Here is a 26,738-nt window from a genome sequence, read left to right on the forward strand (position 1 = left end):
TATTGCAAGATTGGTGAACAAAGCTATTAAGTGTTCATAGTATGCTAAAGTGAGAAGGAACCATTTACATTATTTTCTTGATAAATCCCTTAACTTTATAGTTGATGTAACTGAGGTCCCAAATGGCTAAATTGTATGTTCAAAATCACAAAGCTAGTTAGTGGCAGATTCTGGGAATAGAAACTATGTCCATTGGAGCCCAGTTCTCTGCCTTTTTGGTTATGTGGTTTTATCTGTGCCCACAGCATTAGAGTTTTTAGGGTTGATATGACCTCAAGAATTACTTCTAGAATTGAGAGGCTAGGGCGGGGGTGGGGGGGGGGCGGTGGCGGGGAAAGGAATATTAGACTTTTCCTAGAAACTGCTCAGACTGCTTTGTATTCTTTCACCCAAAGACCCTTTCTTACCATTTAACCCAATTTAATTCCCCACTGAGCCTGCCACTGTGGTTTGTACATGAGTTAAAACATGTAACTGAAGTCTCCTGATTCAGGATAAAAAAGTATTTTGTAGACTACAGATGGACAGAACATTCTCACAAACAAGGACTGAACTGAGGAGTGGTACCCACCTCCATTTCTTGGGAATTCTTTGTTGTCCCCAACTTCTTTTTTTCCAATTTAATTTTCTTTTTTTAATGGATAAAAAACCATTTTTTTGTCTCTCCCACCTCCCCTATTTTTTAAAAAGTTATTTTTAGAAGATAAATATCCAGTCAAGCCAAAAAAATTCCCATATTAGCCATTTCCCACCCCCCACCAAAAAGGTGTATGTTCCTTTCTAGATTTTATTTATAGGTCCTGTTCCTTAGCTTCCTCCAATACTATTACCAATTGTAATTATGTTAAATATGATGAATAGTTCCAGCTCAATGGGAATATTCGGTGAGAATTCATATAATGTAAATACTAGGGGGATTCATTATTTGCACTAATTGAGACCTAAAAGACCCTTTCTCTTTAGCCCCTGAATTATCTTGTATTTATACATAAATATTTTGTAAACATTCATAGGGTCTCACAGGATTGAATGTAAGGCCCTCAAGGGCAGAGATTAATTTTTTCCTTTGTATCCATAGTGCTTAGAAGAGGGTCTGCATAACATAAGCACTTAATAAATGCCTTTTTCTTGAATGATGCGGGCCGCTCAGCATTTCTGTCTCACTGCCCTCACAATATCCCTCCTGCTTTGGATATGAGCACTGAGAAGAATGACAGTACATGATATGATGCCATGATGAAAACACAGATTTTTGGAGACGTGCAAGAGTGAATTCTAAAAAGTGGATTTTTGTTTGGCTGCCTTTTTTTTTTTTTTTTTTTTTTACTCAGAGAAGGTCTGAAAGATTTTTAATAATTCACCTTATCTCTATGACAAGGGAATATGTCCAAAGTCTGATGCCCACTCACATCCATTGTGAGATTATTCCTGGGAGATTAATTCTGTTCAACTCCCTGTGACACAAAGCAGATTTATGATAAACTGGCAGAAGGGGAGGGAAAGGGACAAGAGCACTGACTCTGGATCATGTGACCCACACCAGGCAGAACAGGCTCCTGCCTGAGGAAATAAATGCTCAGCTGTTTCATGTGTGTGCAGCAGAGCAGGGAGCTGTCCACCACTGTCTTGTACACTGGCAGAGCGTGAGAGCCCAAACTCACATAGTTTGCATAAATGTCGGTGTGATTCCACTCCAGGCCATCATCCAGAACGGTGATAACTACCCCTTTCCCTGTTATTCCTTTTTGCCAAACTGGGATCACATGGAGGTCCAGCTTGGGCAAGACTGGGGTCATCCTGGTATCTTGCTAGGAAAAAAAACACAAAAATTATTGGCAGATGCATGCTTTCCTCGCTTCAGTTGGGAGACCAACTTGAGCCTCAGCCTGAAAATTTATATTTGCTCTCCCTCGTGTCATTCTTGGATGTTTGGGCAACTTACTAGAAGGTAATTAGGTTAAAAAATCCAAAGTTGAGGGTGGGTCTTGAAGAGTGAATCATCAGGGTGGTACACTTTTTCTTGCTGTTCCAGTGGAAAATCACTTGAAAGGATGAATCACCCTGAGGCCCCTTCTCTCTGAAGAATGAAGCTTTGAAGAAGCTACTTGCTCATCATTTTCTTTCTTTGCTAATAAAATGTTCAAGCTTTCCATCTACTGAAGCTTTGTTTGATATTCCATTTTCCCTTTCTCTGGAAAATAAAGTGAGGCACAGATTCCCATTCCTCTTTGCTTTTGATTGTTTAGTGTATATAGTATTATTTCAAGAGCGTTTTTAATCTTTGTTTTCCAGAGGAAAAGGGCAACCGGCAATGGTCAGTCAATGATGTCATTTAATTGCCTATTTCCAAATTCAGGTGACTAAGAATAAGTTTATGTTGAAGGGGAGTCTCTCTTTACTCAACTCCCACCCTACTCCTACCCCTGTGCCCCTGTGCCCCCTCTCTCTTTCTCCTTCCTTCCTCTTTCTCTCTCTCTCTCTCTCTCTCTCTCTCTCTCTCTCTCTCTCTCTCTCTCTCTCTCTCTCTCTCTCTCTCTCTCTCTCTCTCTCTCTCTCTCTCTCTCTCTCTCTCTCTCTCCCCCTCTCTCCCTCTGTTTCTTGTCTTTCTCTGTATTCCAAAATTATAGTATATAGAACTGTATATCTGAGCTGTCAGGGAATGGAGGTCCACAGAAGTAAAACACCAGAAGAGGATGCCAGATATTTGACAAAGGAATCAGTAAGTAACTTGAGTGTAACAAGAATATATATATACATATTTTTTTGCCAGAGATAGAATACACCTTTCTCCTACTTGCTGGCTTGAAGCATATAGAAACCATAACCTACCAACAAAGTACCAGTATGCTGGAAAGGAAAATATTAAGATTATATGACATGATCAAGGTCATAAGAGAATGAGCTATTTTTCAGTCTCAGGAACAAAGAGGGAGACTGTACCTTTTTCTGCAAAAAGTAACTGAGATAGAATTGGAAGTCATGAAGAAGTGTATTCTTTTTCTAAACAATTCATAAATAATTACTTTAAATTTAAAATTTCTTATAAAATATAATCAATGTAGTCAAGAATAGAAAAAAATAGGAAAAACATTCATAGACAATCCTTCAGATAGGATATGATTGTGTTGGAATACTGCTGTGGTATAGGAAATGGTGAACTTGTTGATCTGGAAAAAAATGAAAATATGTTTTCTTGAAATGGAAATTTATTATTTTATATTGAATTCTTTCTTATGTTCTGTTGTGTATATGAAAATGTTCTTTTTTCTTATTCTCACTTCATATTTAAGTTTAAAATGAATGAAAAATTCACAAAAAATACAGAGAGAAAAACTTGACTTGTGATTTTATTGCTATAGGGAACTCCTAGAGGAGGAAACTCCTTTTATCAATGTAAGTTGCCACCGTCACTGAAATTTTGAGTCTTGAAGGTTACCTAAAGCAGTGGCATCAGACTAAAATAGGAATGGAGGCAATTAACTCACACATAAGGATGCCTACATGAACAAGAATTGATGTAGCTTACAAATACAATGGTGTTTGTGCTTTGCTATGTTTTATTTATCTTGTAACACATTTTCCAATTAATTTTGGTTTTGGTTGTAGGGAATTCATTCATGACCTGTGTTTGCAACTCCGTGATACCTCTGACTTAGAGTACTGTGGTGTTAAGTTCCTTGTTCAATGCCAGTAAACCAATGTACTCAGAGATGTTATTTAAACTTAGGTCACCATTCTAAAGTCATTGATTGAGCATGAAGGGGCCTGAGGAGTCACCCAGTCTAACTACTTCATTTTTATAGATTATTGATTACCTGAGGCCTGAAGTGACTAATTTGCTTAGGGTCAAAAGAAAATAAATTCCAATTTTTCTAAGGCTGAATGGGCAAAAAAGTTGACATTCATCTGATAATCCAAGAGCCCTGGTATTGTTCTCTCCAAGGATTTAGTGGAAAGTATCATCAGAGTTTAGAGGCAGCTAGATGACTCAGTTTACAGAGCACTAGGTCTAGGTTATTTAGTTGTGTCTATCTCTTTGTTTCTTCATTTGGGATTTTCTTGGCAAAGACTCTAGATCATTTTATGATTGCGGAAACTGAGGTGAATAGGTCACATAGTAAGTGCCCGAGGCCAGATTTGAATTCAGGAAAATGAGTCTTCTTGACTTCAGGTCTGGTACTCTATGCACTGTGACATTGGGTTAAGAAGACTTGACCTTAGACAATTATTAGTTATATGGCCCTGGCCAAATCAACTAACCTCTGTTTGCCTTAATCCACTGGAAAAGGAAATGGCAAACCAGTTAATATCTTTGCCAAGAAAACCCCATGGACAATATAATTCATGAGGTCACAAAGAGTCAGACATAACTGAATGACTGAACAACAGCAAAACACCAGGACTCTCTTACCCCCCTCTCTTCTTTTCCATCACAAAAAAGATGAAGTTTGAAATATTAGCTTTAACCCAAGTTGACATAGGGGTATTATATTCCCCAATATGACAAAATGAAAATATAAAATTACTAGCCTGTGCATATCCATGTTTGAATAATGACTTACCAAATACCACTGCTGATTCCACATTGGGTCATTGAAGAGGTTCTCTGCTGAATCTCTTAGGATAGAACGTTTGTTTCTCTCTTTTCCATACTGTTGCTCAGCCCATGTTACCTGAAGATATTTTTGGATAAGTAAAAGCACAATATTCCCCAATGATACCATTCTCCTCACCCCCATCAGATCCTAATCCTACCAGATTTCTGGCAGAAGGACAATTCTGATTTCAGTCTACAAACTAGGGAGATAAGCATTCCTATTTTATAACAATAAAGAGCACTTCAAAAAAGAAAAGAACCATTTGACAAAGAGATGATTCCTTCAAATTTTATTTACCCTTTGGTTACAAACCTTGGTTTATCTGCATGCATTTTACAATATCTGTTTTTATGTTAAAGTCAGGGTATTCTGTAGTTGTAACTGTGCCAACTATGACAGAGAGACTCAATAAATGATCTAAAAATTAGTAAAATTTGATTTTTCATCATATACTTGCACTGTTACAGCAAAAACTATGGGGAAAGAATTCTTTTTTCCTCAAGGAGAGCAGTTTATAAGAGTAAAGTTGTGATAGGAGTTGTTTGTATTAACCACTAAGCCGATATATGGACCAGTAATATAAGTCTATAACAGCATCTTATATGAGGCCCAAAATCATTAAATGACTATCTTTAGGTCATATAGATGGTTGGGTGGTTAACTGCGAAAAGGAATACAGTCCCAACTTCACACCCTACCCAATGCATCATAGGCTTATCTCAGAATAGCCACACATCTATGCTTATGTGGATTTGAACTTATGATATGTATCTGATAGAAAGTACATCATATGTATCTTATACAAAATACAACAAAAATAATGCTTTAATATAAAAAAATTAAACTCTGTCCATTCCTATAATATAGTCCACAAAGTTTTTAGAAAGTGTAAAGGTTTTTTGGTTTTAATTTATTAGCTTTTTCTTCACAAACATTTGAATGAATATTTTATTCATTCACTCAATATTTTAGATGTTTCCATTCTATCCAAAGAAGTGTTTGACCAATGGAATGAGTTGGTTTTTTTTTTTTCCATTTCTCTGGAATGATCATCAGTATGTGTTATAAAATTTACTTTCATTTCATTTAAAAATGAAAGGTTGCTACTGTATAATCTCAATTCCCTTGCAGCTTGAATATTCTAAAATTTTCCATTGTTTTTTCTATCTGTAGCTATATCATCAGATAATAAACAGCTTATAATAACAGCTTATGATGCTATTAGGATAACAAAGTACTTTCCTCAAAACATTCCTATAAAATAAGTAGACCAGGTGATTTTTCTAGTAACCTAAATGGTTATAAGTCTCAAATCATGTCTCTATTTGCTTAACTGCTCAATCTTTTTTGGCTACTCATGTGTGTTTAGTTTTATGCATCATTTAATAAAATCTGACATTTGGTGAGCAACTTACCATTTATAAATGTTTGATAAACACTATCTCATTCATGTATTATCATATTATGATCATAACATTTCTATGATATAGGTAGTGTATGTACTATTATTCTCACTTTTTACTTGAGGAAATTGAGGTTCACATGTCTTAAATAACTAATCAAGGTCACATGATTAGTAAATGTTGAGAATTGTGGCTTCAAGTTGTCTCCTGACTTTCAGTCCAGTATGCTTTCTACTTCCTCACAAAATCTCAGAGCTGGAGGGTACCTCAGAGGCCATCTAGATCAAGCTGTGTCTAATCAAGAATCCCTTCTACAATATACCGGAGAAGTAGACATCCTACCTTAGCTTCAGTACTGCCTTTGAGGGGGAACTCACTATTTCCAGAGGCAGGCCAGTCCACTTTGGGATCGCTCTAATTGTTAGGAAGCGTTTTCTTACATCAATTCTAGATTTGTCTCTGTGTAGGTTCACTCATTGCTCTTTGTTCTCTTCTCTGGGAATGAGAGAGTCTCTTCTCTCTTCCACATGACAGTCCCTCAGATACTTAAAGAATATTATATTGTGTCTTTTAAGTCTTCTCATCCAAGCACAATATTCCTAGTTCATTCAATCTCCCCTAGTGTGTCATTAACTAGAGGCCTTTCATCATACTGATTGCCTGCCTCTGAACATTGTTTTTCCTAAAATTTTTTGCACAGAACCTGACATAACATTCCTGACTTGATTAGACTATGGCAGAATACGAGGGATACTGTCTGAACCTCCCTGATCTTCAATATAAAGCCTCTTTTAAACCTAAAATTACATTCATTTCTTAGCTGTCCTATCAATGTTCTTTGTTTTCCTTTAAAATTTAAATAAATAGTAACATGATAAATAGTCTTAATTCTCTTTCTTGTACCAGTTATGCCTTTTACCAAGCAAATATCACTATTTTATGGGCAAAAGGAATATTTTCTGTCTGCCTAAAATGTTACCTCAGTTGCACCCAAGGTAGAAGTCCAGTGTGTGCTGGGATTTAATAAATGTAAATATAAGATTGGGGAAAATAACCTGGAATAAACTATAAAAATCAATCATTGGATTCATCTTGATGCTTCAATTAGAAAATGTGCTGGGAAACTATCATAAACATTGGGAGGAATTTGGGAACTAGAAATTACTTACTAATGAATTATTTTTAAGCTGCATATATTTGAAAGCAATACTGTGCTGGTTTGAAATATAGCCATTGCTTAGAATAGACTGCCTATCATTTAAATTAATCTTCTGTAAGCAAGCTGCTAGGGAATGAGTGCTTGTATTTAGAGAAGAGGGTCACTTCCAATTGGAGAGTATTCTAGTACAATCTTAGGAAGCGAGTACATAATTGCATTTCATTTTAAGTGCTAATTTGAATGAAAATCAGAAAAAAATGTAAACAAAATGCACTAAAATGAAACAGAGTTAGTTTTTGCAAACGTCAGCTAAAGCAATGAAAGGGGGCAATCATTGAGATTTGATTTACAATTCTGAGAAGCATAGTTATAGGTAATATCATTCATCAAGTAGTACATAATAATATCTGAGAGAATGCAATTTATATGATATAGGAAATTGGAAACATTCTTATCATGGATAGAATTTTCATAGGAGAATTAGGGATCCCCTAAATCATAAGGTATCTTAAAATGGAAGGGCTATCAATAAAAAAATGGATACAATAGAAAAGTTATTTATTCTATCATATCTAAGTTAGGGTTTTATTAAAGAATAAATAGCTACCTATTGAAGATCAAGGTTTAGCTTTTTTTTTTCACAGTTTCTCTTGTTTTACTGGGAAATTAGGTTATTTGATCTTTTCTATGGATACTCTGAATCCAAAAAGCATTATTTTCTCATTATTTTTTCCCAATCTTTGACTGGAAAGAACAGGACTGAGGGAGTGTGTTGACCTTTGCTGATGACAGCTATGGAGATCAGTCTGGCTTCGGTGCTGTCATTTAACCAGAGGAACAAAAATGCATGACCACAGTGCCTGGAGAGAAGACCCTATATGAATTCTGATACACAACCTACAAAAAGAGTTATGGCTTGAGAAGAAGAAGTGAAAACATTCACTGGACATGGACCTGAAAGAAATTTGCTGGGATTTATCAAATTCAAAGATATAGAATACTGGAGCTGACGATGGAAAGGGGGCTAGGGGAGAATAGCATAGTCATCAGAAAAAAAGAAAATCAGTCACAGAGACAGGAAGAACTGGGTTCAAGTCTCACCTCAGACATAATGGCTGCTTGGTCCTTAGCAAGTCAATTAACTTCTCCCCAGATGACTAAAACCATTTGTTGATCTCCATTGGTGGAGGAAACATTCTTACCTGGATTTCCCTACATTTATGTTGTCATAAGATACAGGGGAAAATATGAGGTTATCTACCTGCTCTCTAAGGTTCCTTTCAGTTCCTAGAGTCCCGGACTTGTATTCAGGGAGACCTGAGCCAAATCTAGACTTTGTCACATAATAGTTAATGTGAATTTGGACAAGTTATGTATTCTTTATCTACTTCAGTTTCCTCATTTATGAAATGAAAATATTATCATACCAACTTTCTAGGGTTGCTATGAAGATAAAGAGTTAATATTTGTAAATAGTCTTGCAATCCTTAAAGTGTTATAAAATTCTATCATCATCAGAGCTATTAAATTCTATGGAAAGTATAATCTGACATAACTACATAGAACTGAACAATAAAGGCTAGAGGGTGAAAGTAAAGTAAATTGATTTTTCATCTATATACTGAGAAAGTTTGACTTGATGGTTGCTAATATCTTGTCTAACTGTGATCAGTCATTACATATAGTTTTCTACATGTACATGGTTGCATAGGTAGTAATTTGGGGGGGCCGGAAATTTGGACATAAGTTGTGAGATTGCAGAACCAATGTTCTTTTTTTGTGGCTTTGTCTTCCTATCTTTCAAATGCTGGAAGTACTGTAGTCACACATATTGGGGAAATGTTTCTGGAGAGATCATGTGATTCATGATAATTCACCCTACAAGTGTGTTTTCTTGACAATCTTTTTTTTTTCCCCTTCAGGATGAACAGAATAAATGTTCTAACCATGTTTAAAAACAATAACAGAAAATAGCTCCACAAGCAAAAAATCAATCAAGAGACAAGATATCTCATGTATAGCTCAAAATAAAATAGACCCAAATAGTGGCACAGCCTAGAGAAAGGAACAGTTATAACTGCTAATCAGACGATAGGCACAATGAGTCTAGCATGGAAAAGACTATAGTTCAGATATACAGTATAATATTATACATAGTTAATGATATTGACAATCAGTCCTCGAATATCAAAAATATATCTGCTTTTGTATATATGTTTGTGCCTGTATGTCTTTATAGTGTCTCAAAAGTCTTAGTGTAATTTAAAGTTTTAATAACTTAAAATAGTTATATTAATAATAATTATGTATTAAATAGCTATTTAAAATAAAATTCAATAGCTTACATGCACTAAGACTTTTGGGACTGTGTACATATATGTATAATATAATATTATATTATATATAGCATATTATATATATTATATATAATATTTAAGCATATATACATACTTGCATATGTGTATATGTGCTAGACTTTTGAATTGTCCCCCTGAAAGGGAAAAAAGTTACGAGGTAGATTAAATTTATACTATAACCCAATGGAAAGACCACTGGATTTAGTGCTGAAAGTTCCAGGCTGGAATGTTGACTATCACTTATTAATTGTGCAACTTTAGATAAATGTCCTAAGCTCTCTTGGAATTGATTTTTTTGTCTGCAAAATGGATCTCTGTGACCTCAGAGGGTTGCTATGGAAAAAGCTTTTTTGTAAATTGCTATGTAAATAAAATCTGTTATCATGAGACTTTTGTCTCATGATTTCTGGTCCAATGTGAAGATTGATTAAGCATTTTAAGATAGGTTTATGTACTGTGTGCCTGCATTTGAGGTAAGACATACAAATAAGATTTTAGTAAAGGAACATGATATAATTATGAATAATAAATTTTGTGTATGTAATTATACATAATTATATAATGTACAATATATATTCCTCCACTAAACATATGTATATTATAGACACACATGTACACACAAACATACATATTTTTAAGTTAATGCAATCAGAACACCTTGAATATGTATATGTATGTTTATACATGTGTGTATACATGTATGCATACTATATATATATATATATATATATTCTTAGTGGAGGAATATATAGATATGTATATATAGTACATTATATAATGTATACATACTCCCTAAAGCACAAGTTGAATTATGTTACACACATACTTCTTCTCAACAAATTCCAGTAGCTTTCTATTGTTTTCAAGATCAACTATGAAATGCTCTTTTTGACATTTAAGACTCTTATGACTTAGCTCTTCCTACTTTTCATGTCTTCCTATACCTAATTCCCTGACATGTTTTCTTCAATGTAATATGACTAGCCTCTTGGCTGTTCCAGGAACAAGACATCCCATCTTTCAGCTCTGAGCACTTTTTCTGCTGATATGTCCCCCATGCCTGGAATGCTTTCCTCCTTCCATTCCACCTACTTACCTCTCTGGCTTCCTTTAAAACCCAACTAGAATCTCACATACAGGAAAGCTTTACCAACCTCTCTTAATTCCAGTGTTTTCATTCTGTTAATAATCACTTATCCTGCATCTTACTTAATTTGTATATATTTGTTTTTCATGTTGTTTCTTCTAGTAGATTACAAGCTACCTGAACTAAATAACTCTTTCCACTCTTTTTGTATCTCCAGCACTTAGCACAGTGACTGGCACATATTAAGTGATTAATAAATGTTTATTGATTGAGAGTTAGATATATTGAATCCTTCTTCCTATGTCTTAATTTGAAGAGTAGAAGTAAGTTTAGCTTCTTGGAGGCTATAGCAAAAGCAAAACAAACAAACAAAAATAATTTCTGGAAAGTATTAGTAGGTCTGAAAATGTCCAAAGACCAGCCAAGCTAAAGTTGGTGAGACTCATTTACCAACATGTAGCCATAGAAAGATAAGTTTGCTGCCACAACAATTCTCAAGTCCTTAATCTTTCCATCGAGTCTTAGGAGAGACTGAGATCTGGTTTGGAAGGAGCCATAGGGAACAAAATCACAGATATTTGCAATATCAAATTAAATATACATTTTATTCATTTATATTTATTGTCTCACAAATTATCCTAATATTATTTGTGAAAATATATACCTGCAGTAAGAAAAATTATAGAAATCTAATCATCAGAATAAAAAGTTCATTGGCTTTCATTTGAATTTGTAAGCAGCATTGATTCATAGAAAAATTAAAGAACTTACTCGGTCATCATCAGATAATCTCTTCGTGATGTGAATGGCACTTCTTCGAGACCTTCTTGGGTGACTTTTATGCCTGAATAAGTAATGATTTTCAAGTGATCCAATCTATAAGGTGGAGAAAAAATTCAATTCTCAAAGAATTATCTGACAAACTTATCTGACAAACATAATTAATTTCAATTGACCTGCAAACGATGGCTTTTATTTAGATTATTCCTTGAATTTTAAGGATTTGCCTCTTCATAAGACTATAGACAGAAAAGTGACATTTCTACTACATCACACAAGAGATGTTCACCCTTCTTTTTTTTTGGCAGCACACACACAAATATAATGGGCCTCAGTTGTGAAACATTTTGCTTCATTCCATATCAATGGAAACTAATCTGTTTCCATTTAAAGGCAGTATATTTTCATATGATATTTCCTCCCACAGTTTAAAACACATAGAAGAGATTCAATAAATATTTGATGAATTCAATATTACTGAGAGGAAATAAATGTTTTCTCTTCTTTGGTACTATTTAAATAAACAGTGTTATAAAGGTTATCCTGATGATTTGTATTATTGTCATAGCCATAGTCATAGGTAGATATATTTGAGTCAGAATGATTATGTTCTGCAATACTGCTCATATTTTCATTGGAAGAGTTAGCTTTAGTCACTACAAATGCTTTGGGAAAAATAATTTTCATAGCAAATACTTTGCCATGTAGTATGTTTAATCCAGATGATCCTTCATAATGAATGTTTTATTCAATAAACATGTATTAAATGCCAACTATATTCAAAAAATTGTGATAGGCAGTAGAGACAAATATTGGCCATTTGGGACAGTGTCCTACAAATGGTGGGGTCCCTAATAATCCAAAGCAAAGATCATTCCCTGGTAAACTTTTCAATTCCACCTGCTTTCACATATCCCTCAACCATGTTGATTAAAAAACTATTGGCAAATAGCTATCTAAGTCAATAAGAGTGGATTGTGTAAGAAAGCATGAAGGGAAAGCTGTGACTTTAAGCAGAAGAATAATAAATATTCCACTGAGAAACTATGTAGGAAAAAAGATCATGAATGCAATAATTATGAGCTAGTTTAACCATCTCTAGGTGACAACCTTCTTCACAAAGAAAATTCTAATGAAGAATAGTTACTTAATTTATTGTATTCTTTTAAAAAAAAATCAGGATTGGGGAAAAGAGGGCAATGGGATTAACTGACTTGTACAGGATCATACAAGCTAGTAAATGTCTAAGTTTGGATTTGAACTCAGGTCCTTCTGACTCCTGGACTGGCATGGTTCTATCCACTACTGTCCCCTGACACACACACACACACACACACTCTCTCTCTCTCTCTCTCTCTCTCTCTCTCTCTCTCTCTCTCTCCTCTCTCTCTTCTCTCTCTCACATTCCTTAACTTTAGACTGTAAACACCTTGAGAATAAGTATTTAAAAGCATTATGAGGTCATGGATACTTATATAACAGGAAAATTTCATAAATATCTGTTGAGTTGAATTGCAATTCTATTAAAGAATAGATTCTTTTATCAGCACGTGGGAAAGAGGAAAGGATTATTAGACTCTGGGATCTTATATTTGGTCCTTATTTTCTTCCTCCAATCCCTCCATATATAGGGACTGGACTTCTAAATGATTTTATTTCACGAGGGGATTGCCGTTTATTTCAGAATAAAGTTGAAAAAAATGTGGCCACTGAAAGTGAACTATACTTCCATTCCCCAGTGGCCTCAATGGATAGAATTAGCAATCACACTGAAACGTAAATCCAGTTACTCATCTGTGGCTACCATAGCGTCACACACAATTTCCGGAAAAACGCGCCAAAAAAAAAATTTTTTTTTAAAGGAAAGAAAGAAAAGAAAGACAAAAAGAAAGAAGGGGAGGGGAAGAAAGAGGGGGAGTACAATTCCTTCATCATCTGCCCCACCTACCTCGGCACCCCCACTCACAATAACTTCCCAGGCAACGGGCGGGGATTTTAATTTAGGAAAGAATAATTTGTCACTACAGCTGGCAGATGAATACTTACTCCCGGCTCTCTTATTCACCACTTCTTTCTATGAACCTGAGCCCCACTTTTTCTCAGGCTTTTCCTTCCCAGGGAAGGAGACCCCTGCCTACAGCAATTACGCACTTGACAAAGGGGTGCGAAGGTTAATGGATCCCTTCCCCGAAGTCAGGCAGTTTAAAGTGGGGCGGGGAGGGAGTAGTGGTAGCAGAAGGGGAAAGACAGGGAAAAGTTGAGATCCCAGACTTCGCAAGTTTCCCACTGAAACATCTGTACAACCAGAAAAGATGGGCAGGGCGGGGCCTGGGACCCGGGGGCGGTCCCCGAATTCTGAACAACGCTCTCAGACAGTTCCCGGAAATCTCTGCACCCCTTCATGCCTCCGAGCTTCTTTGGGATTCGACCCATCTCAGGCTGAGTTCTACCTCAGTAGCTCTGGCATGCCCCCTTGCAGCTGCCGGGAGGGCTAGCTGATACCACAGAGGCCTGCCTTGCTTATGACGCTGCCATATTGAAAAGAAGGAAGCAGCCAGCTGCTCCTGACGCAGACTGGGTCGAGGCTCTAGGAACTGCGTGCGTCGGGACTCCTGCCCGGCGGGTCCCGGGAGTCTGGGTGTTCTGGGAATTCCCCAGGCAAGGGGGGAAGAGATTTCACTTAGTAACCGCACTGGGACGGATTTCGATCTGAGAGCAGGCAGTGAGTAGCAAAGAGAATAGCATCCAGCTGCACAAACATGCTTCTGCCGGGTCGCACCCATAGAAACGACAAAAAATGCATGCATTCTAATAGCCCGCACAGAGAAAAAACTGAGTTAAATAGAGCAATCCTCGCTCAGTATTAACACGATGACTAGAAGATTGGCAGGATTGGCGGACCCCAACATATAGACACTACACCTGCCCCGAGCACTAGAAAGTAACTTGTGAAGTGCGAGCTTACCTGTCCGAGAAGGTCGTAACCCAGCTCCTCTGCTATCTCTCTGGCTGAATTTAGACCCCCAGGTATCTCCGCTGCCCATTCATTAACGAACTGTTTTTCTGCTCTACCACTGTACATTGCACACCAGCAGAAATAGAGAGCAAAAGCAATATACTGCAGAGACCAATATCTCACATCCATTGCACACACACGATGGAAATAGAAGGGAAGAGAAGCAAATATAGGAGAAAGACAAACAAGAAATCAATCTTTCAAGACTCAGACGCTGTTGGATCACTTCTTGCTCCTCGTTGCTATGCTAACGGATAGGAGGTGCAGAAGTAAGAGCTTTCCAGCGAGCGCACAGCACAGCGCCTCTGTCTCTGGACTGAATGGAGCCCCAACCCTCCCGAGCCAGAATGGAAATGAGTGTTTACACGTCAAATCGACGAAAGCCATCTCTTGACGTCAGATCTACCTGGACTAAGATCTTGATGGTATTCCCGGCGGGTTAGGGAAGCGGCCAAAAGAAAGCAGCGGGGGGTTAAGAAAAATCGTGAAACCGTTTACTTGACTGAAGGAGACTGCCTTTTTTATTCCCCTCGCCATGAAAAGAATGAACATCTGTCAAAGTAAAATACCCTATTTGAGTACCCCGCGTATCGACCAGTTTGAGGCACTCATAATTGCAGGACAGGTCTGATTTGTTTGTTTTTATTGTACTCCTTGGAGACTTGATCTCTGCAATTATCCTGAAGAAATCACAAAAGCCTGTGGTAGAGTTGAGAATCTTTTGACAATACAAGCCTGGGAAAATGGCAAATAGCCTCTTCTAAGAAGTCAAACGCTTATTCAATGCTGCCCATTTCAGAGAAGAGGTGAAAGCAATATGTTTTCTTTTTTAAGTCATCAGATTTTCGAAAATGCCAATTTTGCTTTCCTGGTTTATTTCTTTTTATTTTCACCCTAGGTCACCACTACACAACGAAAGACGAAACTTTATTACAAACACCATTCATGACCTTGAATATATTGTCAAATGGAATATCTGAGCTTTAAAAACAAATGCAAATTAATATCTGGATTTCATTGACCATTTGAAAAAGAGCTTGCTTTTTTCTCAGTACTGCGATGGAAAGTGGGCAAAAGGTCCCAAATAGTGTTTTGTCCTCTAAGGAAGAAAAAGATCATAAATTCAGTAATTTCCTTTATGAGAATACAAACTTTCACTTTGCCACACTTTTGTAGGGTCCTTTACTTGGATATTCCTCTAAAGAAATGCCTCTAATTTTTCCTACTTTTCATAATGGAATAAGTTCATCCTAAATTAAATCCTCCAAATCAAATTCACACAGACAAGAATCTGATTCTGTTCCCCACCCTCCGTTTGCTTATTTTGCCCAGGATTAAATAAACATTGCGCTGGAAAACAGATTCTAAATTTCAGCACCAGAGTCTGGACAGCGTTCCAGCATCTGAGTGAGAGCTGCCTTGCATCTCTTCTCCCCTCCCCCACTTTTTCCCCCCTTGACCAGAGACCTTTGCAGTTATCAGTTAAGGTCCAAATATGATTTTCATTCAAACCCTAAATGTGCTTTGAATGCTGGAGTGTTGCTAAATTTATAACTCGAAGCGGGGGTTCATTTAAATTCCTCTGTGGAGTAAAACTGCAAAGGGAAAAGGTGATTTTTTTTAACTTTGCTGTTTTAAAGAGGAGGGATTTTAGAGTCTAACAGCCTACAGGTAAAGCTTTACCTTGAGTAGAGAAAAGAAAAAAGTGAAAGGAATGAAGGGAAGGAAAAAAGAGTCAAGAAGGAAAAAAGAAGAGGCTAGAATGATACATGTGCAGGTAAAAGAAAGATATATAAAATTAACCTCAGTCCTCAATGAAGCTCATTAATGATTATCTGCAGCCCATTTTTTCTTGTTCTTGCTTTATGGAATTGCTAGACCCAATTTCTAAAATTCTTATTTGATTATAAAAATTGTTAAATTGATTACTTAAAAGAAATCAAATCAATACATATAAGCATGTAAAATAACATATTTACACAATGTATATATTGAAAATTAGAAACTTAATTAGACCAGTTATGAAATTCTTAATGCCAATACTTGCCCTAAAATACAAATTTTAGCTCCTTCAATGAACTTGCAAATCTTTCTTTCTAGCTTGACTCAATAGCAATGGTCATCTCCTTTATGCTTCATTTCACATATTTCAATTACATCAGAAAGACTCATTTATGCTAGGGAGAATTATGCTGTTAATAATTCCAGGAGTGAGATTTTTAAATAAGTGTCCAATAACAATGTTATATGGCACAGGAAAAACATTTTTATTTGTTCCTATTGCCATTTAAAAACTGGACTGAGGATGTTCTTATCTGTCAGCCTTTTGTCTCATATAGAAGAACAGAAATCTGGGCTATTTTATAGACTAGAACCAACTTCCAAAATACCAATACAAATATAAAAAGTTAAGTCATTTTCTTCTAATGAACCCTTTTCTTTTTTTTCTCATTTTATTTCTAGAGAATTGATAATTTTCTTTTTGACCAAACAGTCTCTCTACTTTTACCCTTCATCCTCTTTCATGTTCTCCAGATCTGTTCTGGAATTTGATATTTCATCAAATATACCTTCTTTTTCTTGTAGCTGCAATATTTCTTACTCTACCATATGCTTCTCTTATGTACGTCTGGGTTTTCCTTGTAAGCCCATACTTTGACATTACCTTAAGTTATCATCTCATTTCCTTTTCATTGTGAAATTTTTGAAAAGATCAAGTTACATGTCTTCTCTTGACCTCCTCATGGATCACTTGCTTCCAAACTTCTTGCAACCTTGATTCTATGCCATGAAATTTTTATCCCAAAGGCAACTAATTATCTCCATGAACCAAATCCTTGCTTCTCAGTCCTTCTCCTCCTTGACTTTTCAGTATTATTTGAAACAGTTTGTCACTCCTTCTCTTCCTGATAATATTTACTTTCCTGATAATACTTTACTTTACTGATAATATTGACTCCTATGATACTGCACATTCCTGGTTATCTTTATCTTTATATCCTTTCAAAGATTCCTTTACTTTCTCACCCACTTTAATGTAAAAATTTCTTACAAAGCACTATCCATATCCATCTTTTATTCAGAATTACAGAATTTCAGAGGTCATCTAATATAACTCATGTCTTAAAATGTCTGTTCTTTGCAATATTTACATATTGTCCAGCCTTAACTTGAAGACCCCCAATAATGAGAAACAAATCAAGACAACCGTTTGAGGAAGCTTATTCTACTTTTAGACAGATATGATTATTAGGAAGGTTCTTCCTGCTATCAAGCTTAAATTTACTTCTTTGTATTTTTTACTCATTGTTCTTAATTCTTCTTACTAGGATTAAACAGAATAAGACTAATGCATCTTACAAATTATAGCTTTGCAAGTATTTGAAGACAGCTATCATTACGCCCTTTCACAAATCCTCTCTTCCCCAGGCTAACCTCCAGCTAGTCTTCATATAACATTATCTTAAAGCCCACTGTCAAGCTGTTTGCTAGCCTCTGGATGTTCTCCAGATTTTCAGTGTCCTTTTTAATTTGTGGAATACAGATCTGAACACAATTGTGCAGATGAGGTCTGATTAAGATCGAATACAGTGAGGGTATCACTGTTCTATTTCTGGAAACCATTCTTTTCAATATATCCCAAGATCTCATTAGGGTTTTGTTTCTTTTTTTGGCTGTCATATCATGCTTTTAACTCATATTATCATACAATCCACTAAAATATCACCTCTTTTTCAACAAACTGATATTTAACCATATTTCTCCCATCTCATACTCATGAAATTGATTTTTTAACCCAAATGTAATAGTTTACATTTTTCTTCATTGAAATTTATAAAATTCAATTCAGTGTTCCAGACTTTCAAGATTTCCTTAGACCTAGAATACTATTTGAAAGATCACTAGTGAATATGTTGAAAAGGAATCAGTAATACCCCAAACCCAGAACTTGAAATCTAGGAATCAAAATCTCATATTCTCTCTCTCTCTTTCTCTCTCTCCCTCTCTCTTTCTGTCTCCTCTCCTCTCTCTTTCTCTCTTCTCTCTCCTCTTTTCTCTCTCTCTTCTCTCTCTTTCTCTCTTCTCTCTCCTCTTTTCTCTCTCTCTTCTCTCTCTTCTCTCTCCCTTCTCTCTCTCTCTCTCTTTCTCCCTGTCTCTCTCTATGTCTCTCTGTCTCTGTCCTTTTCTCTTTCTCTTTCCCTCTCTCTTCCTTCCTCTTCTCTCTCCTTCCCTCTCTATCAAACATTTGTTATTCTTCAGTTCTGGTCTTCATCATTTTTCAAGTATCAGTGACTAATCATATCTACCTAACTAAAAATGTAATATATCTGGTCCAAGTAACCTGGATTCATCAAAGGCAGATAAATGTTGTCTTATTTCTTCATTTTTCTTGTATATCAATTACTTGTGGTCATTTTCATTTTCTTCTTTCCAAGTCAAAGATCATTCATATACACAAAGAAAACAGCAAAACTAGAATTAAGCAGTTCTGTCTTCTCATAAACCCGAGGTCATTGTTTCCATGAAAGCAGATTTGTTTCTCTGCATTAGGACTTCTAGATCATCTTACTCATTGACAAAACTTTATGCATTTGTTTAGAAGAAATCATAGGCAAGGAATTTTACTAATATTTTTATCTGATTTTTATCTTCTCTGAAATTGTATGTCTCAGCTACTAATCTTCTTTCTAAAATTTTTCTTCTCTCTATAGAATCTAGATTGGTCAACATACATGGTCGGTCAGATAAATATATTCTTGCCACCTTTTGTTTTATGAACTAGATCCCTAACTGGGATTATAAATTGTCTTTCCCCCAAGACTTTGTAATCATTAGCAATGCTTACTAGATTCCTTCTGGCAATATAATTTATCACCATGTGAATCAGTAAATGTGAGTATTGGATATCCATTTTTATAAGTCTTCAGCGATTCTCTGTTATGCCTTGGATACGAGCTCTGGGAATGCAATGGACATCTATATCACTATTATTAAATCAACAAAAATTCCTCTCAATTCTCAGTAAGATTTCAATGCTCTCCCTAACTGTCTTCTTCTTCTGTTCTTTACCTGAATGATTTCTCATTTGACATCATAACAGTGCTATTTCTAATATTCTTTGAAGAACAAGTAGCTGGTTTGTTCTTCAGAAAATCTTTCTCCTCCCTCTTTAAGAACTGTTTGTATTTATACACATTTGTTTATCTAAATATACGTATATGTACATATGGAATAGTCTATGTGTATATGTACATATACATATCTCTTTGCATATGTATATATCTCTTAGCTCCAAGTGTATATTAGGTCTTTGTCTTCCTTTCCTCCTATATTTCACATTTTCCACACTTCAACTTCCTGACTTAGGTCTTATTTCCTCTCTATCTCTTTAGACACTTTTCAACCTTTTCATTGCTCCTTTTTAGTTTTTTTTTTTTTTTTTTAAAACCTGATCAATATATACTTTACAAATAATCTTATCCCTAGGAAGGGAGAGGAGGAAGGATACCTTGTTAAACAAGCATTATTTTGGGTTTAGCATTGTTGGAAAACTGTAAAGCAGTCTGGCAAAAATTAACTTTAGATAAGCACCTTACAATATATACTGAAATAAACTTTTATTGATAAGTGACCTTAATGTAAATGATCAAATCATGAAATCATAGAAGAGAATGGAAGGCAAGTTGATTTGGGAGTAAAGGTCAAAACCAAATAATGGACAAAAGGAACCAGAAAAGGCAAAGGGACAATTTTGTTTATATAAAATTACAAAAATTTTCTATGAATAAAATCAATAAAACAATACTTGATCGTCATTCATAACATAGAGAAATCTTCTCTTCAGATGGAGAGACTATTCTAAACTATCCTTTCATGGTATCACTATTCTCCAAGTCATTCATGACTTGTAATCTCAGTCATCTGTGGCTCTTCCCACTTTTTAGTCACCAGCTCCCACCATTTAAAAAAAAAAACACCAGTATTTCATTCCCTCCTAAACATCAAGGAAATATCTAGCATTCATTTTTTATTAGATTTTGAGTTCCAAGTTTTTTTTTTCTTTCTTTTTATTATTATAACTTTTTTGTTGGCAAAACATATCCATGGGTAATTTTTCAACATCGACCCTTGCAAACACTTCCATTCCAAATTTCCTCCTCCTTCCCTCCACCAGCTCCCCTAGATGGCAGGCAGTCCCATACATGTTAAACATGTTAAAGTATATATTAAATACAACATATGTATACATATTTATACAGTTATCTTGTTGCACAAGAAAAATCAGATTTAGAAGGAAGGTAAAATAACCTGGGAAGAAAAACAAAAATGCAAGCAAACAATAATAGAAAGAGTGCAAATACTATATTGTGGTCCATACTCATTTCCCAGTGTTCTTACACTGGGTGTAGTTGGTTCTGTTCATCACTGATCAATTGGAACTGATTGGGATCTTCTCATTGCCAAGATAGCCACTTCCATCAGAATTGACCCTTATATAGTATTGATGCAGGAAAGCTTGCTTTCTAGATTCCCACCCTCTCCTAGTTAATAATGTAAATTGCCCTTTAACTCACAAATCCTGGTCCTTTTGAATTCCAATAGAAGATCTGACCTGTTCCCAGCCCCACCCGGATATGAGCCAACTTTGGGGCTACACCCGAAAGCCCCTCGAGCTAAGTCTCCTATTATAAAAAGGTCACGCTGGGAACCCCTCTTGGCAGAGATTCCAAACATGGCTACCATGTGAAGATCTCTGTCCACTGGACCCTCTGTCCAGTGCCCTCTTTATCTCTATCTTCCCCTATACTTTAACTTTGCTTATCTAATAATAAACCTCTTTTATCAATCTAGCTCTCCGGGCCAATAAATGCTTTTATTGGGAACTCGCGCCGCTACTAGACCCCTTGTGCCAAATCTGTACCCCAAACCTGCCACTAGACCTTAACCCTAATTTCATTTAGGTACCCCAAAGCTAGACCTCAACAGTATTGTTGTTGAAGTGTATAATGATCTCCTGGTTCTGCTCATTTCACTTAGCATCAGTTCATGTAAGTCTCTGTATTCATCCTGCTGGTCATTTCTTACAGAACAATAATATTCCATAACATTCATATATCATAATTTACTCAGTCATTCTCCAATTGATGGGCATTCATTCAATTTCCAGTTTCTAGTCATTACAAAAAGGGCTGCTACAAACATTTTTGCACATACAGATCTCTTTAATATCTCTTTGGGATATAAGCCCAGTTGTAACACCAAGTTCCCCCCCCCTTCCTAAAATGACAGGCAATTTGATATTGAACTTGAAATGTATTTTCATATTAGGTTTTGAAAGAAGAAACAGATCAAAAGAAAAAAACATGAAAAAGAATAGAGTAAGTGAAAAAATATTTCAATCTGCATTCAGAATCTATCAGTTCTTTATCTGGATGTAGATAGTATTTTCCTTCATGAGTTGCTGAAAAGAATGGGGTCATTTATAGTTGCCGATACTGTGTATAATGTTTTGCTGGTTCTGCTAATTTCACTTTGCATCAGTTTGTACAAGTTTTTTCAGCCTTTTTTCCCTGAAATTTGCCTGCTTATCATTTCTTATTGTGCAATAGTATTTCATTACATTCATATACAACAACTTGTTCTATCTTTCCCCAATTAATGGGCATCTCCTTAATTTCCAGTGTTTTGTCATCATGAAAAGGACTGTTACAAATATCCTTGCACATGTAGGTCTTTTCCCCTTTTTTATGATCTCTTTAGGCTACAGACTCAGTAGGGTATGAACAGTTTGGTTGCCCTTTGCACATAGTTTCAAATTGCTCTTCAGAATGGTTGAATCAGTTCACAACTCCACCATTACTGCATTAGTGTCCCAATTTTCCCATGTCCTCTCCAACATGTGTCATTTTCCTTTTTTGTCACATTAGTTTATCTGATAGGTGTGAGGTGGTACCACAGAGTTGTTTTAATTTGCATTTTTCTAATCAAAAGTAATTTAGAGACCTTCTTCTTTGCTTAGAGATAGTTTTGATTTTTTCATCTGAAAACAGCCAGTTCATATCCTTTGACCATTTATCAATTGGAGAATGGCTTGTATTCTTTTAAATGTGACTCAATTCTCCATATATTTAAGAAATGAGGCTTTTATTAGAAACATTTAATATAAAGATTATTTCCTAACTTTTTGCTTTCCTTCTAATCTTGGTTGCATTGGTTTTAATTTGTACAAAAACTTTTTATTTTACTATAATCAAAATTATCTATTTTACATTTTGCAATGCTCTCTCTCATTTTGTCATGAATTCTTCCCTTCTCCATAAATATGGCAGGTAAACTATTCCTTGGTCTTCTAATTTGCTTATCGTATTACCTTTTATGTCAAAATCATGTACTCATTTTGACCTTATCTCTCTATAGGGTATAAAGTGTTGGTCTATACTTAGTTTATATTCTATTGTTTTATAATTTGTCAAATACTGATTTTTTATCCCAAAGGTTAAAGTCTTTGGATTTATCAACACTAGGTTACTTTAGTCATTGACTATTGTGTCTTGTGTACCTAATCTATTTCATTGATTCCCCCACTCTATTTCTTAGCCAGCACTAGATAGTTTTGATGATTACTGCTTTGTAATATAATTTGAGATCTGGTATTGCTGGTAAGCCTTCCTTTGTATTTTTTTCATTAATTTGGTATTGTTGACCTTTTCTATAGTCATCTGAATTTTGTTATTTTTTCTGCTTCATGAAATATTTATTTTTGGTATTTGTTATAGCACTTAAAGTCTATATGTTTAGTATTGATATTGCTCTCTAATACTATTAAGTCAGCTGCAGTTTCCTTCCTTATCTCTTTTAATTAACTCTATCTTTGCTTTTACTTTGTCTGAGATCAGGATTGCCCCTCATGCTAATTTTTTACTTCAGTAGAAGCATAATAGATTTTGCTCCAGCTTCTTACTTTTACTCTTTGTGCCTTGTATCTTATTTCCTCTTTGAGACAATATGGATAGGAGTAAAGTTCAAGAATTGCCCATTATCCACCCTCCTATATTCCTTTCTACTGTAACAGGTCTTTCATATCTCTTCATATGAAATAATTTATCCCACACTACCTCTCTTTTTCTTCTGTACCCAGAACATTGGTCTTTCTCATCTCTTGATTTTTTTTTTTTTGCATGTGATTTTTTTTGCAAGGCATTTTTAATTTATTTTTTGATAAAAGGTTTCACAAGAAGTCTTCCTAAAGAATGAGACACAATATATAGATATGAAAAACCTATAATTTAGAAGACCAAGAAAGATAAGATTATTTAAACAATTAAAGACATTGTTGTAAAAACTTTGGTGATTCCTATTAAAGATTATTTTTGTTCATCTCATATCCCATTTGTTCCAGTTTGTTTATAAGAGGTAGTTCTCTCCCTGGGGAACAAAATATAGCCTACAAATTTATTACTTCACACTGGAAAATATATGGTAAGGCCAATATTTTTAAACAGAATGCAAATGATCTGATTAGTGTTGTTCCTTCTCAAAATAGTGTCCTTGGGGGAATTATTTCAACAGTATGCCTCCTTTTGTAATTGGCCAATTTTGCTTTTTAAGGCATTCTTCTCAGTTTTTTGTATTTTCTTTTGTACCTCTCTCCATTTTCCCCTAATTTTTCCTCTCTCTTATTTGATTTTCAAAGTTCCAAAAGTTTCAAAGAGATTGAGCTCTTCCATGGCCTGAACCCAATTCTTATTTTTCTTGGAGGCTTTGGATGTAGGAGTTTTGATTTTGTTATTATCTTGAGTCTGTGTTTTGATTCTCCTTGTCACTATAATAGCTTTCAGTGGTCAGAAACCATTTTATTTTCTGCTCATTTCCCTAGACTTGTTATTCTGCTTTTAACTCTTTGTTAAAGAAGATTTCTATTTCCAGGGTGGAGGATACTATTCCAAGCTTAAAGGGTTTTATGCAGCTGTTTTCAGAAATTCCTCTAGACACCTGGCCACAAATATTCTTTTCTGCCTCGAGCTGTTAAGTGTTTCCCTACTTAATTTTATCTGGAAAGTGATTCCTGGCTGTTGTCCTAGCTTCTTTTGCCTTCTGGAATATTATATGACCTCTGATCTTTTAATGTTATAATTGCTAAGTCCTGTGTAAATCCTGATTGTGAATCCCTGAAATTGAGATCATTTCTTTCTGGCCACTTGCAGTGCTTTTTTTCTTGGTCTGATAGTTCTGAAATTTGGCTGTAATGTTCCTTGGAATTTTTAAATTTGGGATCTCTTTCCTGAAGTAATTGGTATATTCTTTTAATTTTCAATTCTTTTAATTTAAATAGTTTGTCCTTTGGTTCCAGGATATCAGGGAAGTTTTTCTTAACAGTTTATCGAAAGAAGCATTCCAGGTTTTCCTTTTGATTATGGCTTCAGATAGTCTAGGCATTCTGACATTGCCTCTCCTGGATCAATTTTCCAAGTCTGTTGTTTTTTCCCCATGAAGTATTTTAAATTTTCTTCCACTTTTTCATTCTTTTGAATTTGTTTGATTTATTCTTGATGTCTTGTTAGAACCATTAGCTTCTACTTGCCTAATTCTAACTTTTAAGAAATTGTTTTCTGCCCAAAGGGCTATCAAAATGAGCATACCTTTTGATCTGGCAGTGTTTCTACTGGACTTGTGTTCCAAAGAGATCATAAAGAAGGGAAAGGGACCCACATTTGCAAAAATGTTTGTGGCAGCCCTCTTTGTAGCAGAAAGAAAATGGAAACTGAGTGGATGCCCATCAGTTAGAGAATGGCTGAATAAGTATGGTGTATGAATGTTGTGGAATATTATTGTTCTATAAGAAAAGAATCAGGATGATTCCAGAGAGGCCTGGAGAGACTTCCATGAACTGATGCTAAGTGAAATGAGCAGAACCAGGAGATCATTGTACACAGATTCTGATGGATGTGGCTCTATTCAAAAATGAGATGATTCAGGCCGGTTCAAATGATTTTGTGATGAAGAAAGCCATCTGCACCTAGAAAGAGGAGTGGGAACTGAGTGTGGATCACAACATAGTATCCTCACTCTTTTTGCTATTGTTTGATTGCATTTTATTTTCTTTCTCATTTTTTTCCCTTTTTGATTTGATTTTTTCTTGTGCAGCAAGATAGTTGTATAAATATGTATACATACATTGGATTTAACACTTTTTTTTTTTTTACCATGTCTAACATATATTGGACTACTTGCCATCAAGGGGAGGGTGTGGGGAGAAGGGGGAAAATTGGAACACAAGGTTTTGCAAAGGTTAGTGTTGAAAAATTATCCATGCATAAGTTTTGAAAATAAAAAGCTTTAATTTAAAAAAAGGAATTGTTTTCCTCATTTAGCTTTTGTACTTTTTTCTCATTTGACCAATTGTAATTTTTAAGGAACAATTGTTTTCTTTTCCAACCTTTGTTTCTTTTTCCATAATTCTCTTGTATTACTCTCATTTCTTTTCCCAATTTTTCTTCTACTTTTTTTTTAATGATTTTTAATCTCCTTTGCGAATTAGTTCATGAATATTTTCTGGACTTGAGAATACTTCTAATTTTTCTTTGGGCTTTTGTCCATAAGTATTTTGATATTGTTGTACTCTTCTGAGTTTATATTTTGATTTTCTCTGTCACCATAATAACTTTCTATAGTCAGATTATTTATTTATTTTTGCTTATCTATTTTTAGATTTTTCCCTTTGTAATTATAGCTGTGATTCTATAGTGGAAGGGGCACTATCTCAGACTTCTTGTGGCAAGGGCTGCAAGTCCTGACTATTTATCTGGTGCTGCACATGTATCTAGTGCTGCATTGAGGAGGTGGAATGAGGCTGTAGGTATCTGGCAGCTTACCTGGTGATGAACTGAGGCCCTAGTGCTGGTGTCTGGTGGATGCTGAAGCTGGTGAGTGTTTCTGTATTTTCCCAGGGATACACTGAAACAAGTGGTGGTCTGGCAACTGGAAATTGTTGCTGGCTTTCTGGGATGCGTTTTGTCTTGGACTATGTTCTATTTTATCCGAATGAGATAGATCTTTCTTGTCTATCTTCCAAGTTTTGGGGCTAAAAGATTATTTTACTCTCTTTGCTGCTATTGCAGGATTTGTTTTGGGATGCTATTTTATGGTTGTTTGGAGGTGAATATGGGAAAGTTACAATAGTTTATTGTTTACTCCACCAACATGGCTCCTGGAAGTGATTCCCACCACTTTTGTTTTTAAAGTATTTCTTAAATTCATGCCATCTTTACCATTCTGATTACCAATGCCTTTTTTATTTGCCTAGATTATTATAATATTCTAAATTATTTGCCCACTTA

At 35.4% G+C, this 26,738-nt stretch overlaps 1 protein-coding gene across 1 annotated transcript in view; it reads right to left on the reverse strand.

Annotated features, from left to right (window-relative positions):
• The window catches only part of PCSK1 (proprotein convertase subtilisin/kexin type 1), a 45,879-nt gene extending 31,167 nt beyond the window's left edge, over positions 1-14,712 (reverse strand). The window contains exons 1-4 of the mRNA XM_051994070.1: positions 14,350-14,712; positions 11,376-11,480; positions 4,563-4,673; positions 1,662-1,808 (exon numbers count right to left, since the gene is read on the reverse strand). Coding sequence (XP_051850030.1) covers positions 1,662-1,808; positions 4,563-4,673; positions 11,376-11,480; positions 14,350-14,529 — 543 coding nt within the window. The 5' untranslated portion in view covers positions 14,530-14,712. The remainder of the gene's footprint in view (positions 1-1,661; positions 1,809-4,562; positions 4,674-11,375; positions 11,481-14,349) is intronic.
• Positions 14,713-26,738: the final 12,026 nt, after the last annotated feature.

The sequence above is a fragment of the Antechinus flavipes genome, chromosome 1 (genome assembly GCF_016432865.1).
Source record: "Antechinus flavipes isolate AdamAnt ecotype Samford, QLD, Australia chromosome 1, AdamAnt_v2, whole genome shotgun sequence".
NCBI classification, from domain to species: domain Eukaryota; kingdom Metazoa; phylum Chordata; class Mammalia; order Dasyuromorphia; family Dasyuridae; genus Antechinus; species Antechinus flavipes.